The 16137-nt window shown below is 36.9% G+C and overlaps 1 protein-coding gene across 2 annotated transcripts in view; it reads right to left on the bottom strand.

Moving 5' to 3' along the window:
• The window catches only part of Sema2a (Semaphorin 2a), a 216565-nt gene that overhangs the window by 167056 nt on the left and 33372 nt on the right, over positions 1 to 16137 (bottom strand). Inside the window, exon 1 of one of the 2 annotated variants that reach the window (XM_090162798.1) lies at positions 4680 to 5057. The exons of the other annotated variant lie outside the window; for it this stretch is intronic. Coding sequence (XP_090018924.1) covers positions 4680 to 4845 — 166 coding nt within the window. The 5' untranslated portion in view covers positions 4846 to 5057. Of the gene's footprint in view, positions 1 to 4679; positions 5058 to 16137 lie in introns of those variants that run through there. 2 annotated transcript variants of the gene reach the window in all.

Below are 16137 nucleotides of genomic sequence, written 5' to 3'. Positions count from 1 at the left end.
AAAAGATCTCGATCTATAAATATTTCCGTAGAAAAGATCTCGATCCATAAATATTTTCATAGAAAAGATATCGATCCATAAATATTTTCATAGAAAAGATCTCGATCCATAAATATTTTCATAGAAAATATCTCGATCCATAAATATTTTCATAGAAAATATCTCGATCCATAAACATTTTCATAGAAAAGATCTCGATCTATAAATATTTCCGTAGAAAAGATCTCGATCCATAAATATTTTCATAGAAAAGATATCGATCCATAAATATTTTCATAGAAAAGATCTCGATCCATAAATATTTTCATAGAAAATATCTCGATCCATAAATATTTTCATAGAAAATATCTCGATCCATAAATATTTTCATAGAAAATATTTCGATCCATAAACATTTTCATAGAAAAGATCTCGATCTATAAATATTTCCGTAGAAAAGATCTCGATCCATAAATATTTTCATAGAAAAGATATCGATCCATAAATATTTTCATAGAAAAGATCTCGATCCATAAATATTTTCATAGAAAATATCTCGATCCATAAATATTTTCATAGAAAATATCTCGATCCATAAACATTTTCATAGAAAAGATCTCGATCTATAAATATTTCCGTAGAAAAGATCTCGATCCATAAATATTTTCATAGAAAAGATATCGATCCATAAATATTTTCATAGAAAAGATCTCGATCCATAAATATTTTCATAGAAAAGATATGGGAATTTCTATCGTTTATAGGTTATAGAAAAACCACCAAATGTCTGTAGAAAATTTGGTAATTTTTCTATAGAATTTCAATTAAGGTACTAAATAATATCTATAGAAAAGTTTCGTAATGATTGAAAATTTTGCATAGATTCCGGCAGCTCCTGCTGTCAAGAATCGTGACACACTACCCGAGCAATAAAAATTTGAACTACATACGAGCTAAGTCAGTAGTCGCTAAAGGACCGAAATGAAAACGCAGAACCATAAGGCCTAAACTATCCTTTCCCAAGATGAGTAAAATCAGTAAAAAGGGCATTAAACTTTATTTAAAAAATAAAAGATAATTAAATTCCTCATTAAAATCCACCCATGAATAAAATATCCCACACACTTTTAACGGGCCGCGTAGCTACTAGGACTAATAATAAAGCGAATTAATTATTCATGAGCTTAGCCAGCAATGGCGTCTATAAATCCTAGCGGGAGAAACAAACGAAAAGGAATGGAAAAGTAGAGACGGTGGATTGGATCTAATTTAAATAGCAGATTTCTAACAAGGAATTAAGTAGTACGCTAGTGACATCTCGCGGCGACTAAGATGGGCGTAAAGGAACTGCGAAAGACGGGAGTGAAAACTGTCGAGGTGAAAAATAAGGGACTATAGATGGCGTTGGGAAGAAACTGCGAAAGAAACGAAGAAAAAATATTTTCAAATCAATCGACTTAAAGTGGGAAAGCCGGAGAGCTTAAAAAAGAGGAAGTAAGTAGTTCTTGGAGCAGAGACAGTAGAGACGTTTCCCTTTGACGCCTTGCTCTAAGGCTGCCTCCCGTCGCTAGACCCATCCATCACAATTACAATCAATTAACCGCCGCGCTAAAACTAAGAAAGATAAAAAAATTAAGACACCTTCACAATGACTTCGAAATAGTTGGAGCGTAAAGAAGATATCTACAACCTCTCACGCGTACGTGGAATATATAGGCTTACCAATCCTTCAACAACTATTCATTTCAAACTTTACTACGAACTCGATCACATAAAGAACGTATTTAGGTTACAGAAAACGTGCGGGTTTACTTTTCAGGATGGCTAGGCGTGATATATAAGAACGTTTTATCTATAGTTAGTGACGGAAATGTTCAATTTCACTATTTATTTTGTGTAAATTTAATTAACAATTTATTTTTCAATTCATCAGAGCAAAATAGTTGGTAGATTTACAATTATCGTGTCAACAGAAAATATTCCGGAACAAGTACCGTACAGATGGTTTACCGCTTCTCTAAACGTCCTCAGTTATCTAAATACGTTCTTGGTCATAATTAAAAATAACAAATGACCTCAATAACGTAAAAATTTCTTAAGTTGTTAAAAATAAAACCTATATCCGGGGACTTGTTTAAAAATATTATTCTTGACACTATTTTGCTGATTTATAATGATTAATTAATTCAGTTCGAAATTTAACTTTTCCATAACTACGAGTTTTCTCGAAAGGTCAAAGAAAACTCCTTAAGGCCGATACTAGATGGAGCTTTACAATTGGAAAATATAGGGATTTCCCTTTGAAATAGAAGCTAGGTAGTGGGGTCCTGGAAAGTACACTCGCACGTTCTCAGTAATCTAAATAGTTTCTTGATAAATATAGAAAAGCCTAAATGGTCCAACACATTTTTTTCGTGTGATAGGTAAAAAAGGACTTTGTAAACAAATCGAGGTAACCAGCGTAAAAAAGTAAACATAAACAGTATTTAAAGTCCCTGCTGCTCGGTTTTGCGCTGGTTACAGCCTACGTTCAGGGGATATTAGTCCACACTGTTTAAGTTTACTTTTTTACGCTGGTTACCTCGATTTGTTTACAAAGTCCTTTTTTACCTATCACACGAACCCAAACCTTAATGTTCGCGTTTCCCTGCTGCTTGGTTTTGCGTTGATGCAGCCTACTTCCAGGGGCTAGTAGGTCACATCATTTGGGTGCTCTCTGGCGCTCTTTCAACTCATCGTAGGAAAATGGGGGGGAAACAGGCATACTTCTCAACTCACGTCCTACAACTCAATCAAATCTTTCCATAACATTTTGAAACACCCTGTATAGTAGATTTCCAAGCAGCAGGGAAACACGAACATTAAGGTTTGGGTGCGTGTGATAAGTAAAAAAGGACTTTGTAAACAAATCGAGGTAACCAGCTTAAAAAAGTAAACTTAAACAGTATTTAAAGTCCCTGCTTCTTAAAATTTTTGTATAACCTTTTGTAACACCCTGTATAAAAAAATGATTTTTCAAGTATTTAGAATTTTTAGATTTCAATTTTACTCAAAATACACTAACTTCCACGATAAAAAAAATCCAATGAAACAAGTCACCGTTTCACTCCCCCCCCCCCCCCCAAAAAAAAACAAGAAATTTTATCGGTCCTTACAGCTTATAAATCCCTTTTAATCCACTCTCTTTGGGACAAAAAAACTGCCAATGGATAAAAAAAATCCTTAAAATAGAAAAAGTTCAATCCCTCTCTGCAGGATAGAAGACATAGTCCAGGGGGTGTAAGATCTTGAGCCCAGTTAACCGAAAAGGATAAAATTAATTGTCGGGTACTCTACCCCCCCCCCTGATCTTACATCCAATTCCCCCCCCCCCCCATTGATCCTCCAGTCGCGAGCCCCCGATAGAAGCAACCCCCGCGCCCCCTGGCCCTATTCGGGAGAAAGAGAGTCCAAAATCGGATCTGGAGAGGAAGCAACGGCAAGAAGCGGAAGAGCAGAGAGGGCGCATCATCCCGCGGCTCCCCCCCCCCCCCCCCGCGAGAAGTGAGGGATTCGAACGCGGATCAGATTAGCCCGCACGAGCACTCATACACGCAGCCGTACACTGTAAAGTTGGACAATTAATAATCAAGAAAGCGTGTCTAAGCCTAGGCCCCCTTTTCGGCTATAAAACAAGCCTACTATGAACCCCGAACCAGAGGAATCAAAGGAGGGACACCATTGGGGGGGGGAGGAATAATATTACAAAGAGCACACGGCCATATTGATAAGGAAGGAGGCTTTAGCTCGTACATCAAATTAAACTGGCTTAGCAAATATCCCGCGTACGGCAAAGCAGCCTCTCTAAATTGAGGATCATAAGCGTGCCCCCCCCCCCCCGAGAATAGAATGCCCATTTTGAATATAAACTTTGATTTATTAACGCGAAGAAGCTAAAACCATATTTTCAAAAGAGGCCGCCTTGAATATACCGCCCCCTCGGATTTGACGGTGCTTCCCCGCCATACGCGGGTGTATTTTAAGTTTATAGGGAAGTACGGTCCGATCCGAGGGACAAGCGCCCTGTACGTATTGTAACCCCGGCAGGTCATTATAGAACCGGTGTCTTCCCGTTATAAAGTTTTAATTTATTAAGAAAGGATTTAGAAGGTTCCCCAAATTTAATGCTTCATTACTTATAACTGGAGGTACATCTTTTCACCCACCGCGAACTTGTCAACGCCAGCTAAAAGTCGTTAAATACAAACCGTAACCCTCCGAGTGAGGAATGGGAAAATTTGTTCAGCAAATATTTAAATTTCGTTATATTTGATAATTAATTCAAATAAAGAGTTGTATACGCGCACGAACGTAATAAATTACGCGTACAAATTAATAAATCAAATAATAAAATCGTCAATATTTCGTCTACAACACCGAATAAAATTACTAATGTATTGGACGCAAATTAAACGCGGCATTGTCCAAAATTTCAATTAGTCATAAAAAATCGACTAACTGTTTATTTACGGATATTATTCACGACTATTATACGATTTAATATACGCAACAAACAAGTTTTTATTCGGATAATTTAAATGAACTGAAAATTTCTTACCCCAACGCCGAGCCCTAGTAAAATTTCAACGTTGAAATTGAATATCGTATTTAAAGATTAATTTAAATTAAGAATCGTTTAAATGAAGGAAGATTCTAGATACCTTTATGATGGCGGAGTCTCCCGCAACAGGGTTCACCGGGTACCCAAGCGTACCACGAGTGTCTATGGCCGGACAGGATACCGGTGATGGTCAGACAAAGCCACAGGACCAACAAATTAAGCCAAAAAGTACATCCTTGACCGTAGAAGCCGCGTAAACACAACATGGTCAACTGAACCGCGGGGGGAGGAAGAGGGGTAACTTCAAACGTTTTCTATCGTCCACGGAGAGAGCGACGTTGTGACAAAGTCGCGGTTGAATCACAATCGCTCCGAAGAGGGACGATAATTGGCAAGTCTTAGCGACGTCGTCGGCGAGAGAACGTGAGAAGGCTCCAGCCGAGGCCCGGCAGAGCGAACTCGGCTCGACTCCGCTTCCATCCGACAGCGGCGGGTGAATGCTGCCACGAGCGGCCGCGCCGAGAGGGGAACGCCGCGCCGATCCATACTAGGAAAACGCTCCTCACCGGACACTACGACCGAAGACGTTCTCTATTATCCGGGAAGGCGGCGGCCCGATGTCGGGTGAGGCTGATCCGCCCGCGTCAGTTCCGGCCCGGGAAGATAGGGGGCGCTACGAGAGGACGCGGACTCTGGTATTTATGGGAAGCTTGCCCGAGCGAAGTCACCCAGTGTTACTTGATCGAAGGAATATGGCCACGTGCGGGTGAAAAGGTAAGCGAATACGATAGTGTGTGTGTGTCGCGCTCGCTTTTGGGGAACCAAGGGGTAAGAAGTTCATTTCGGCGGCGCCAGGTTCGTATCGGTGGACAAAGTCCTTTCACGGATCGGACTACTCTCGCTGGCTTAAAAATCGTAAATTCGATTGGCATGGATCTATGTTTGAAAGGCCAAAATCGATTCGGAAGAAGCGTTTATTCAGAGTACAAATTGACATTGCGTAAATACGTCTTAGTATTATCTCCCCGCTGGTTTAAGGTGTTTTCCCCCCGAGTTCTTCGGTTTCCCCTTCCATAAAAACTTGTTGAGGTTAACGGTAATAGTTAGTGTAGGGAGCTGTTGGCTCGCGTGGCATGCTGGGTTTGCCACCACCCTCTTACGCATTGTAACCCGGCCACCTGAATTAAAGGCTTTCAAAGTCGCTTGATGACTTAGGCCTAAGGTGGTGCCTTGGGTATTAGGTTGCCTAGCTGCTGATATTATTATTATGGATGAGTTATAACTCGCTACCTGAGAGCAAAAGTCAAGTAAGTCGAGATACGTGACTATTGAAAGAAATTAAAAATAAGAATCCTTGAGTGTTTTTAAATAAAGGTGACTCAGTACAAAATTTTCAAAAATATATTTTCATTCTATTTTTATCCATTTTCATTATTAGATTATCGTTGTTATTATGCTAGATTTTGAACTTAAAACTGGTTTTTCTCAAATAGGGGTTTTCAGACTTGCTTGACTCTTGCTCTAAGGTAGCGAACTAGTACTCTTGTATAGAGTAATATCGGCGTGACGCATGTCGACGTCATCCAAGCTTTTTCCTATAGATAAAAAAACTACAAAGCGATACTACTCTATAAAGGTTGGTGAAAGAATTAATAACATTTTTACCCAGTTTAACGGCGACTTCAAAAGTATGTAAATAGAGGGGAAATTTTCATTAGTAAATCAAATTTTTATAGACTGATTGCAGCGCGTAAAAAAATCCCAATTGGCGTACAAAAATTGTTAGAAAAGTTGCGAACTCGGCTTAAGAGGATTTCGTGAGAAAACGCCTTACCTAATCGTTTACGAAATAGGGTAAGTTTAAGCCGCAAGATCTGTATGCCAAGTGCGCGGTACCCTATTAGCAGTATACCCGTAATGTCCACGATGGAGCTTATCGCTTTCTCAAGAATGACCTCGAGTTAACCGTAAAAAAACACAAAATCTCGATAAGGTACGCGATAAAACTCATTAGGGAAGTTACGAAGACGGAGCGGAGCTCGGTCTGCGAGAAGGACCACCTTGGAAAGACCAACTTATCTGTCTTTTCGCTGATGGTTCTCCATAGCTGGGACAATTTACAAGTCGCGAAATCCGACAAACAGCGCCACGCGTTCAATAGTTGGACGTAAGACGCCATTCTTTAACGTCTACGGCTAGCGTATACGTAACGCCCCTAGTATGGAGTAGCGCGCGACGGCAAACTGCGACGCCTTTTCCCGGATTGTTTTACCAATAAAAGCCGGCGAAATTCCAATAAGCGACTGGCGCATTTGCCGCTCCAAACTATAGAAAACCTAACGATACTGATCCGAAGTTATAGAGGAGATGATCGGCCTTAAAAACGGAACACCCCCTTTGTACGAGACAAGCAGCGTTTACCCCACCCGCTGGTTTTAATAGAAGAGTCAGCTCGGGCTTCGGTTTTCGACGAGTCGTACCCGTAGGGCTCGCTACTTTTTCGGATCAAACCTTTTTTCTTCTTCTTTGAACGGAAAAACAGTTCATCCGTTTAGGCGAAGGAAGCGTACTGGGCAGGGGCGCGTATAGCGGAGAAGCCGGGCTGTAGGAGAAAAGGGGCCTGGGGCATTTTTCTAATCTTTTCCGGCGTGACAGTGGAGCATCAAAATCGGGCGAAAGCAGACAGCCAAGAGGTTATTATCGGAAATATAGTTTATGCCCAATACGACGTTTGCCCCTTATCGGCCGCCGAAAGAGACCCCCTTTCAACCCCCATAGCTCTATGAACAACAACAAGCCGGACCAGTCCCGCCTATAATCGAGTTTCCCTTCGAGTGGCAAGGCTCATTAGCGTCGTTAGGTATTAAATCGCTTCCTCTCCGAAAATGGGTGAAGACGCAAATCTCTATTCGCACGGACCAACTGGTACTCGAGCGGTTGACCCTAGCTTGTAGGCGCAACTAGTTGTACCGTGTTAATGCCTCTTTCGAAAAGGTAGCCAATCGGAAAATGTTTGAACGAATGACTATTGATTTTTGCCTAACCAGCATTCCCCGATATTTGGTAATCTCACCATTTTCTACGATATCCACTGACAAATTTTGAATCCTAACGTGAACTGAGAGTTCAGAGCGTGTATCTCGTGTGGTTTCCCCTTCTTCTGCTGATTTTCCCCGAGATTTCAAGATTTAAAAAAAATTACGTACATTGTAGATAATTTTGATTAGTTTCTTAATCTTTCGGTGATTTCCGGTCATTTTCTTAAATGATCACTAGTAATAATTAATATGAATAATAAACTAGGCTAATAACCAAGGCACTACCTTTGTCCCAAGTAACCGAGATCTTTAATGCCTTTAATTCCGGTGGCCAGGCTACAATGCGTAATAAATAGCTAGGCTAATACCTAAGGCACCACCATAGGCCTAAGTCATCTAGCGACTTTTAAAGCCATTAATTCAGGTGGCCGGGTTACAATGCGTAGGAGGGTGGCGGGAAGCCCTTCATGCCACGCGAGCCAACAGCTCCCTACACTAACTATTACCGTTAACCTCGACAAGTTTTTATAGTTAAGTTAAAAGGAACCACCTATGGACTGCATTGTAAAGGATGATAAAATTGGCGAATAAGTAGATAAGTCCATAATGAAAAGGGATAATAAAGCTAAACCCTAAATAAATTTTAAGAAATTTAAAAACTTACTAATAGCTCGTACCGATAGGTCTTCGAGCAAACAAAAAACGCGAAACTCGGACCAAATAGATCTTCGAGTTAATAATTAAATAAAATTAAATAAAATAAAATAAAATAGCCAGAAAATCCAACGGTAGACCGGATTCGTCCTAGTTTTTATGGTAAGGGGAAACCGAATAACTCGGGGGGAAACCGAATAACTCGGGGGGAAACCTCTTAAACTAGTAGATAGAGAATTTGCAAACTCCACACGGAAGTACCACAAGCTGGGATCGAACCAGGCTCTTCATGCCAGGGTTGGCTCTTTTTTGGTTTTTGTAATAAAAATCATATTAATGGGTCTTCCCTGTATAATTAACGGTTATTTTAGTTTAATCCATTAGCTAATCTTGAATTAAATGAAATCTTAATTAAATTGAATAATTATGTAATATTTTAGTTTGCTCAGATTTTAATTTTTCACGGTGCGAGGCGAAAGCGCTAACCACTCCGCCACCCCACCTACATCCGACAACCATGGTACTTGAAACTTATAACGTAACCAAGCCGCGTTCACACTGGGAATTTTACCATTTTTGCCTGCCACCGAAAATTAAAAATACTAACTTCTATCCCACATCAATATCTAAATCTCATATCATCTTTAAATGATAAAAATGAAAAATGTATAGGAAAATAGGAAATTAATCGAAAAATGTATAGGAAAAATAGGAAATTATTCGGAAAATTTATAGAAAAATAGGAAATTATTCGAAAAATGTATAGGAAAAATAGGAAATTATTCGGAAAAATATAGGAAAATACGAAATTATTCGGAAAATGTATAGGAAAAATAGGAAATTATTCGGAAAATGTATAGAAAATTAGGAAATTATTCGGAAAATGTATACGAAAAATAGGACATTATTCGGAAAATGTTTAGGAAAAATAGGAAATTATTCGGAAAATGTTTAGGAAAAATAGGAAATTATTCGGAAAATGTTTAGGAAAAATAGGAAATTATTCGAAAAATGTATAGGAAAAATAGGAAATTATTCTGAAAAATATAGGAAAATAGGAAATTATTCGGAAAATGTATAGGAAAAATAGGAAATTATTCGGAAAATTTATAGAAAATTAGGAAATTATTCGGAAAATGTATACGAAAAATAGGACATTATTCGGAAAATGTTTAGGAAAAATAGGAAATTATTCGGAAAATGTTTAGGAAAAATAGGAAATTATTCGGGAAATGTTTAGGAAAAATAGGAAATTATTCGGAAAATGTTTAGGAAAAATAGGAAATTATTCGAAAAATGTATAGGAAAAATAGGAAATTATTCTGAAAAATATAGGAAAATAGGAAATTATTCGGAAAATGTATAGGAAAAATAGGAAATTATTCGGAAAATTTATAGAAAATTAGGAAATTATTCGGAAAATGTATACGAAAAATAGGACATTATTCGGAAAATGTTTAGGAAAAATAGGAAATTATTCGGAAAATGTTTAGGAAAAATAGGAAATTATTCGGAAAATGTTTAGGAAAAATACTAACTTCCATCCCACATCAATATCTAAATCTCATATCATCTTTAAATGACAACCCCCACGGAGTTTTTATACTAAACTACAACAACCACAACGTAGAGAAAGAATTCCATAAGTACACCCAGAGTTTGTACGAGCGCTAGGTTAAAAATAGACTGTGTATATTAGGGCGTATCGAAAACGGGGCGAATATAGGAACAAAAATAAATCGGAGAAACTGTATAAGTTTGTTGTACTCAAATCATCCCTGGGGAAGAATCGGCAACAGGCCGGGGCCAAGAAGAACCATCTGAGCGTCGGAATGGGCTCCCTCTGTCGGACGATAACGGCAAACGCGAATACATCAGAAATACACTCAGACTGAGAAGGATAAAAATAAACTCAGAAATTGGCTATATTTCCCTTTTAGTAAGTTCTCTTCCGAGACAATAGCGAGTGCATTCTCGGTCCACGCGATTCCCCCTTAGTTTTCTTTACTGCCTCGGAAAAGTCGTCAATTCCTTTACCAAATCAGCGTCATTTTGTTGCCAAGAGAATCTATGGCGCTACTGGAGGATACTCCAAATTACCCATCTCGGAGTAAAATGGCGGATATCAAAAAAAATGTAGGACTTGGGACCAGCGTTGTCGATTTTTTTGTTATAAAAAGAAATTTAAAAATAGACTATATTTCGATTTAAATCGGATTTGGAATTTTATCGTATTTAATTGTAATGATTTTTAAAAAATTATTGGTATTTTTCTTCACACATTAGTTAATTAACGAAATTTACGGAATTAATTTCACTGATTTTCCAGGATTTCCCTGACAATTGTATAATAGAAGTAACGTTTGATGTAGAATCTTGCAAAATATTTAACGTATTTTTAATACATATTTCAAAAATATTTTTCCTAATTTTTTGGGTATTTTTTAATTATATAAATTTTCCGTTCCTTTAAGGAACCATTTTCAAAATCCCAAACTTTTCCACGCCTTTTTAGAACTATTTTCAATATCCCTAACTTTTCCATGCTTTTTTAGAAACATTTGCAAATTCCCCGACTTTTCCAGGTCCATTATAATAATTTGAGTACAGCGGTTGTAAAATTAAATTTTAATTTTTCATAATTAAATATAACTACTACTTGTAATTTAGAAAGGTTGGATTTGCTACGGAAAATATTTTGGCCACATTTTCACAAATACATTGAAATGTGATAGGAGATTGAAATCAAGGTTTTTTTTATAAATTGATTTAAATATCGATTTTACAGAAACTTATTTTGTGCATTTTCATAAATACATTGGAATTGTAATAGGAGATTTAAATCAATGATTTTATACAGAAATTTGCTTCAAATCGATATTTAAATCAGACCCCTATTCGTATTAACAAAAGTAAAACTTTGTAACTTGGATTTATCTAAAATCTCGTAAAAGTGGAACTCTTGAATAAAAAAATTAGTATCTTCAAAGAAATCAAATATTTAAAAAAAGTCCCTTAAACTAAAACTCGCGTAACACGCGATCTACTTTCTAAAATATAACTTCGTAGCCGGCAAAAAAGGAGATTTTTGTTTTCCAAGTAGCGAGTTTTATTCCTTTCTAGAATTACACGTTCTATATTTTTAGAGTTCATAATCCGTCTTCGCTTCTTGGTCTTTGCGCCGAAAAGTGCAATTTCTTTCTGAAGCGTTCCCGAAAATAAAAAGAATGAAATCGTTGAAATTTTTTACGCTACCTAATTGGTCTATTTTTATTTTATTTTTTGTTGAGCTTATAAGTACGCGAAAGAAATTTAAACGCAATATTCCATTATAGTAATCGCTTAAGTAGTATCATAAGTAACGTAATAAACGTAAGTATGACATAAAAATACGTCGGTTAATGAGTGCAGGGTTCCCACAGTTTTTACCGATTCCAATTCCCTGACTTTTCCAGGTTTTCCCTGATCATCTCCGGAGATTTGTCCTGAGTTATTTTGTGCCAAACTTTTGTAGTTTTGAACCTACATTTTAAAGCAAGTGTCGGCTTGGCGACAAGTAGCTCTTTTTCCAACAGATTTCGCTATCGTCGACAACAAAACAAGATAGTTAAGCTATATTTTTACCCAAAAGGCGATACTTATAGGTACCCCTTGCGTTGATTAAATCATTTGTAAAATTGTTCCATAACATAAATTACAGTAATTTTAAACAATATTTTTAACATGGGATATACAATTTATGTTAAAGCCCACTAAATAGAGTATAAATGGTCTAAATATAACACTCTACAATGGCTCTCTGACGACGTTATCATTTGGCTATTTTGAATTTTAGCCTCCTTTTCCATTAATAGATGGCACCACGTTCTCCAGTAAAGTCGGTTTTTTCGAAGAATCGGATAGATTCATGGCCATCTCTAATAACAGGGGCCTTTTCATAATACAGATGGCAATGATAGAGCCGACAGTTGCTTTAAGTAAAGGTTTCCTATTTGCAACCAAATAAAGTTCCTGACTTTCCCCTGAATTTTAGATCGATTTTCAAATTCCCTGACTTTTTCGGACTATATTCAATTAATTTCTCAAAAAGGTTAGCTTTCATCTTTACCTGACAGTTCCAAAGAGTCAAAGACAGATTGGACAGTTCTTAACTACGTTATGATTTATATAGTCATTGACGAAACAGAGTAAACGAATTTTTGAAATAATCTGCTTTGGAAGACTACTGTCATACTGTTCGCTCTTACGTTACTTATGGTAGTATGGGGGTTTTCTATCAAGGCTTTTAGAATACAAAGGAAAAAACGTTGAAAAAAAGCAGATACGATCAAAATATTTAGCTCGAACGGGGCCAATTCAAAAGCCCCCTTACTAGTGGCTATAAACCAGAATGTATTTATTCGTACTTAGGAAGGAAAAACCTCACCAGGGAAATTATTCGGAAAATTTAAAGGAAAAATATTAATTTAATCGGAATTTTTAGGAAAAATAGGAAAATGTATACGAAAAATAGGAAATTAATCTGAAAATGTATACGAAAAATAGGGAATTCATCGGAAAATGTATAAGAAATATAGGGAATTAATCGGAAAATGTATAGGAAAAATAGGAAATTAATCGAAAATTGTATAGGACAAATAGGAAATTAATCGGAAAATTTATAGAAAAGTATGAAATTATTCGGAAAATGTATACGAAAAATAGGAAATTATTCGGGAAAAGGTTTAGGAAAAATAGGAAATTATTCGGAAAAATATAGGAAAAATAGGAAATTATTCGGAAAAATATAGAAAAAATAGGAAATTATTCGGAAAATGTTTAGGAAATTAATAGGAAAAATAAGGAATTTGAACGCGAATTATAAGAAAATATATGATACAAAAAAGGTAAAATAAAGGAAAATATGGGAAACAACATATAGGTAAAATAAAGGAAAATATAAAAAATTGACCAAATAAAGTAAACAATTGTGAAAACGTAGAATTACGTCACATTGGGTACAACATACGTCACATCCTTTTTAGACCCGACGAATACCCAATTCCGGTGCATCCCCTTTGACACCCCCAAGTGGATGGTTACGTTAAACGGACTACACTTTCAGTACATGGAAAGGTACAAGACAGCTGTCTTAGAGTTTATCGAGAACATAGAACCACCGTAGGTCGATTTTACGAAAAATTTCTTACGGAGAAGGGGGCAGTGTTACCACGCGACGGAGTTATCGTTAATTCAGTGCAAGGCGCGTATCAGCCAAATGGCGTCGCAACTAAATCAATTATGAGGCCGGCGTATCAGCCGCTTCGACATAACGAGGCGCCTTGTTAGCGTGCGATACGGATATAAAGGTAGGCAACTCAAATAAAAACGCAATCCATTAAGAACAACGAGAGAAACAAGGCTAAAGCCCCACCCCGGGATCAATAATGAATCCACACCTGACCAAAATACATAGTTTTCACTCACTGAACCTAAAAATATTTCAGCGCCAACTCAGCCAGCCTGCGGCAAACTTTTAAAAAGGGTCGTTCATAAATGACGTAAGCTTTACCAAATATTACGCCACTTCTCAAAAACGTGTACTGAGAACTTGAGGCTATACAAAATATACGTTTATACAAGTTTGCCCTACGTGTTTTCGATGGGTGGTTTAACCTGTCTAATTTTAAATTTAAACTAATTAATTTATCTACCAATTATTTTAAAGGGGTACGGTCAAGCTTTAACCAGTTAGATAGCCCTATAGCCCATTAAAAACTAAAATTTATGGCGAAAACCGCATCAAGAAATATTGAGTGGTGGTTAATTTTTAATAAAATAAAGAAATTTAGGGAAATCAAAAAGCACGTCCGCCGCGACACCTGGTGAGAAGTCGGTGAGACAGAAAAACCACGTAAAAGCGCGCTCTGCTAAAAACGCAAAAAATCAGTTTTGCGATTTTAAAAGTTAGGATAGTTCGCAAATCGCTCATACGGGGTTAGGGGCGCTGGCGGCAGCCCCTAAAATGGCGCCGAAAATTCAAATCCAAACACCTGGCGTTATTTTTCGTGTCAACCTTTTGGGCCAAAAGCAATTTTTTCAAGACAAAAAAAGGTACGTGTTAGTATATTGAACGTCTTGTTAATCTTTTGATACGGAAATAAGGCCATATTTGGAAAAGCGTGATTAGTTTTCTACGTGATCAGATGTTGCCAATACCCTCCTCCGTGATTGAACAAATCGCTTAGATCCGTGTGGTTGCTTGGGTATTAGCTTATCTGATTATTATTACAATTATTAATTTTTATGGCACTATGACGAGGGGGTAGTCACTCGTAAAATGTTCGTACAACAGGGTTGTTGATTTTTATTAAAAAAATACGATTTATTTTAATTAAATCGGATTTTTATTGATTTAAATTGATTTTATTAGGTTTTGACAAATTGATAAATAATTTGAGTGCAGAGCTATATTTTATATTATTCTTTATAATTTTATTAAATTGAATTATTAATTAATAATTAATTTAATTGCATTTTCTCTTAATTAAAATTTCTAAAGAACCTAGTTTGGCACATTTTCATAAATACATTGAAATACGTGATTTAAATCAGACAACCATGTTACCGAAAGATGTTCAGTGATATCCATTGATTTATCTATAATTTTCTGTGATATCCATTGATTTATCTATAATTTTCTGTGATATCCATTGATTTATCTATAATTTTCTGTGATATCCATTGATTTCTCACAAATTTTCTGTGATTGTCAGTGATTTCTCACAATATTTCGGTGATTCCCAATAATTTTCTTACGCGATTTTTCGTGATTACCTACGATTTGATTATTTAAAGGAAAAGTCCAGGTTGGGTAAAACTTGGGTCTATTTGAAAGATCAGGTTTAAATATACTCAAAAATATCAGTCGTAAAATTGTATCTTTTTTTAATGGCGAGAAATTAATTTTTAAACGAGCGAAATTTACCGCCAAGCGAGCTGCCATTTTCTTTCGCCTTCCCTCCGCAGACCGCACACGGAGCAAACGCGCGCGGGGAACAGAGCGCTGTTAAAGCCTGTTATAGCGCGAACAGCGCGTGATTAAAGTCCTAAAACGTCACCCCGAAACAAAAAATGGCAGTTCGTTTGGCGGTAAATTTCACTCGTTTAAAAATTAATTTCTCGTCATTAAAAAAAGATACAATTTTACGACTGATATTTTTGAGTATATTTAAACATGATCTTTCAAATAGACCCAAGTTTTACCCAACCTGGACTTTTCCTTTAACAATTACCCCTCGCATGATCACATTATAGCTGAGTAATTGTTTCGTAATTTAGAGTAACTATTGCACTACGTAATTTATGAACGACCCCATACTGGCAAAGTAGAAACTGGCAAACCTGCAAGTTTTGGAAGTGAAAAAGAAGCCTGTTCACATTGCATAGCTAATTACGCATTTGACAAAAACAGACGGAGAAATATAGGAATACCTAACATAAGTATATATAAGAAGACTGGTATATGGGGAAGGATTCACCGATAGATGGCGTAAAAATATAGTATAGGAAAATGATCGAAAATCTGAGCGGGTTAAAAAAAGTGGGAGAAAAACTTCATATTATTATTTTTGATGGCTGGCAAAACTTGCGAGACTCGGGAGAAATCACCGACGGCTAAGAGAAGAAAAATTGGCCCGGATTTTTGATAGACTCGGCTAGGCGCGGGTTGAGTAGATTTCCTGCCAAACAAGGCGGCGAGGGGGGGGGGCATCTTTTCAGAGGGGTTCGGAAGTAATGGGCAAATATCATGTTTTGCATCCATTGGAGTTCTCTTAGATAGAAGGGTATAAGAGGCTGCAAATTTTCCCTCAAGAAATGGTCGGA

Source organism: Leiobunum rupestre, chromosome 11 (genome assembly GCF_980474605.1).
Source record: "Leiobunum rupestre chromosome 11, qqLeiRupe1.1.hap1, whole genome shotgun sequence".
In the NCBI taxonomy this organism is placed as follows: Eukaryota; Metazoa; Arthropoda; class Arachnida; order Opiliones; family Sclerosomatidae; genus Leiobunum; species Leiobunum rupestre.
This window is presented reverse-complemented; position numbering and strand designations above follow the sequence as displayed.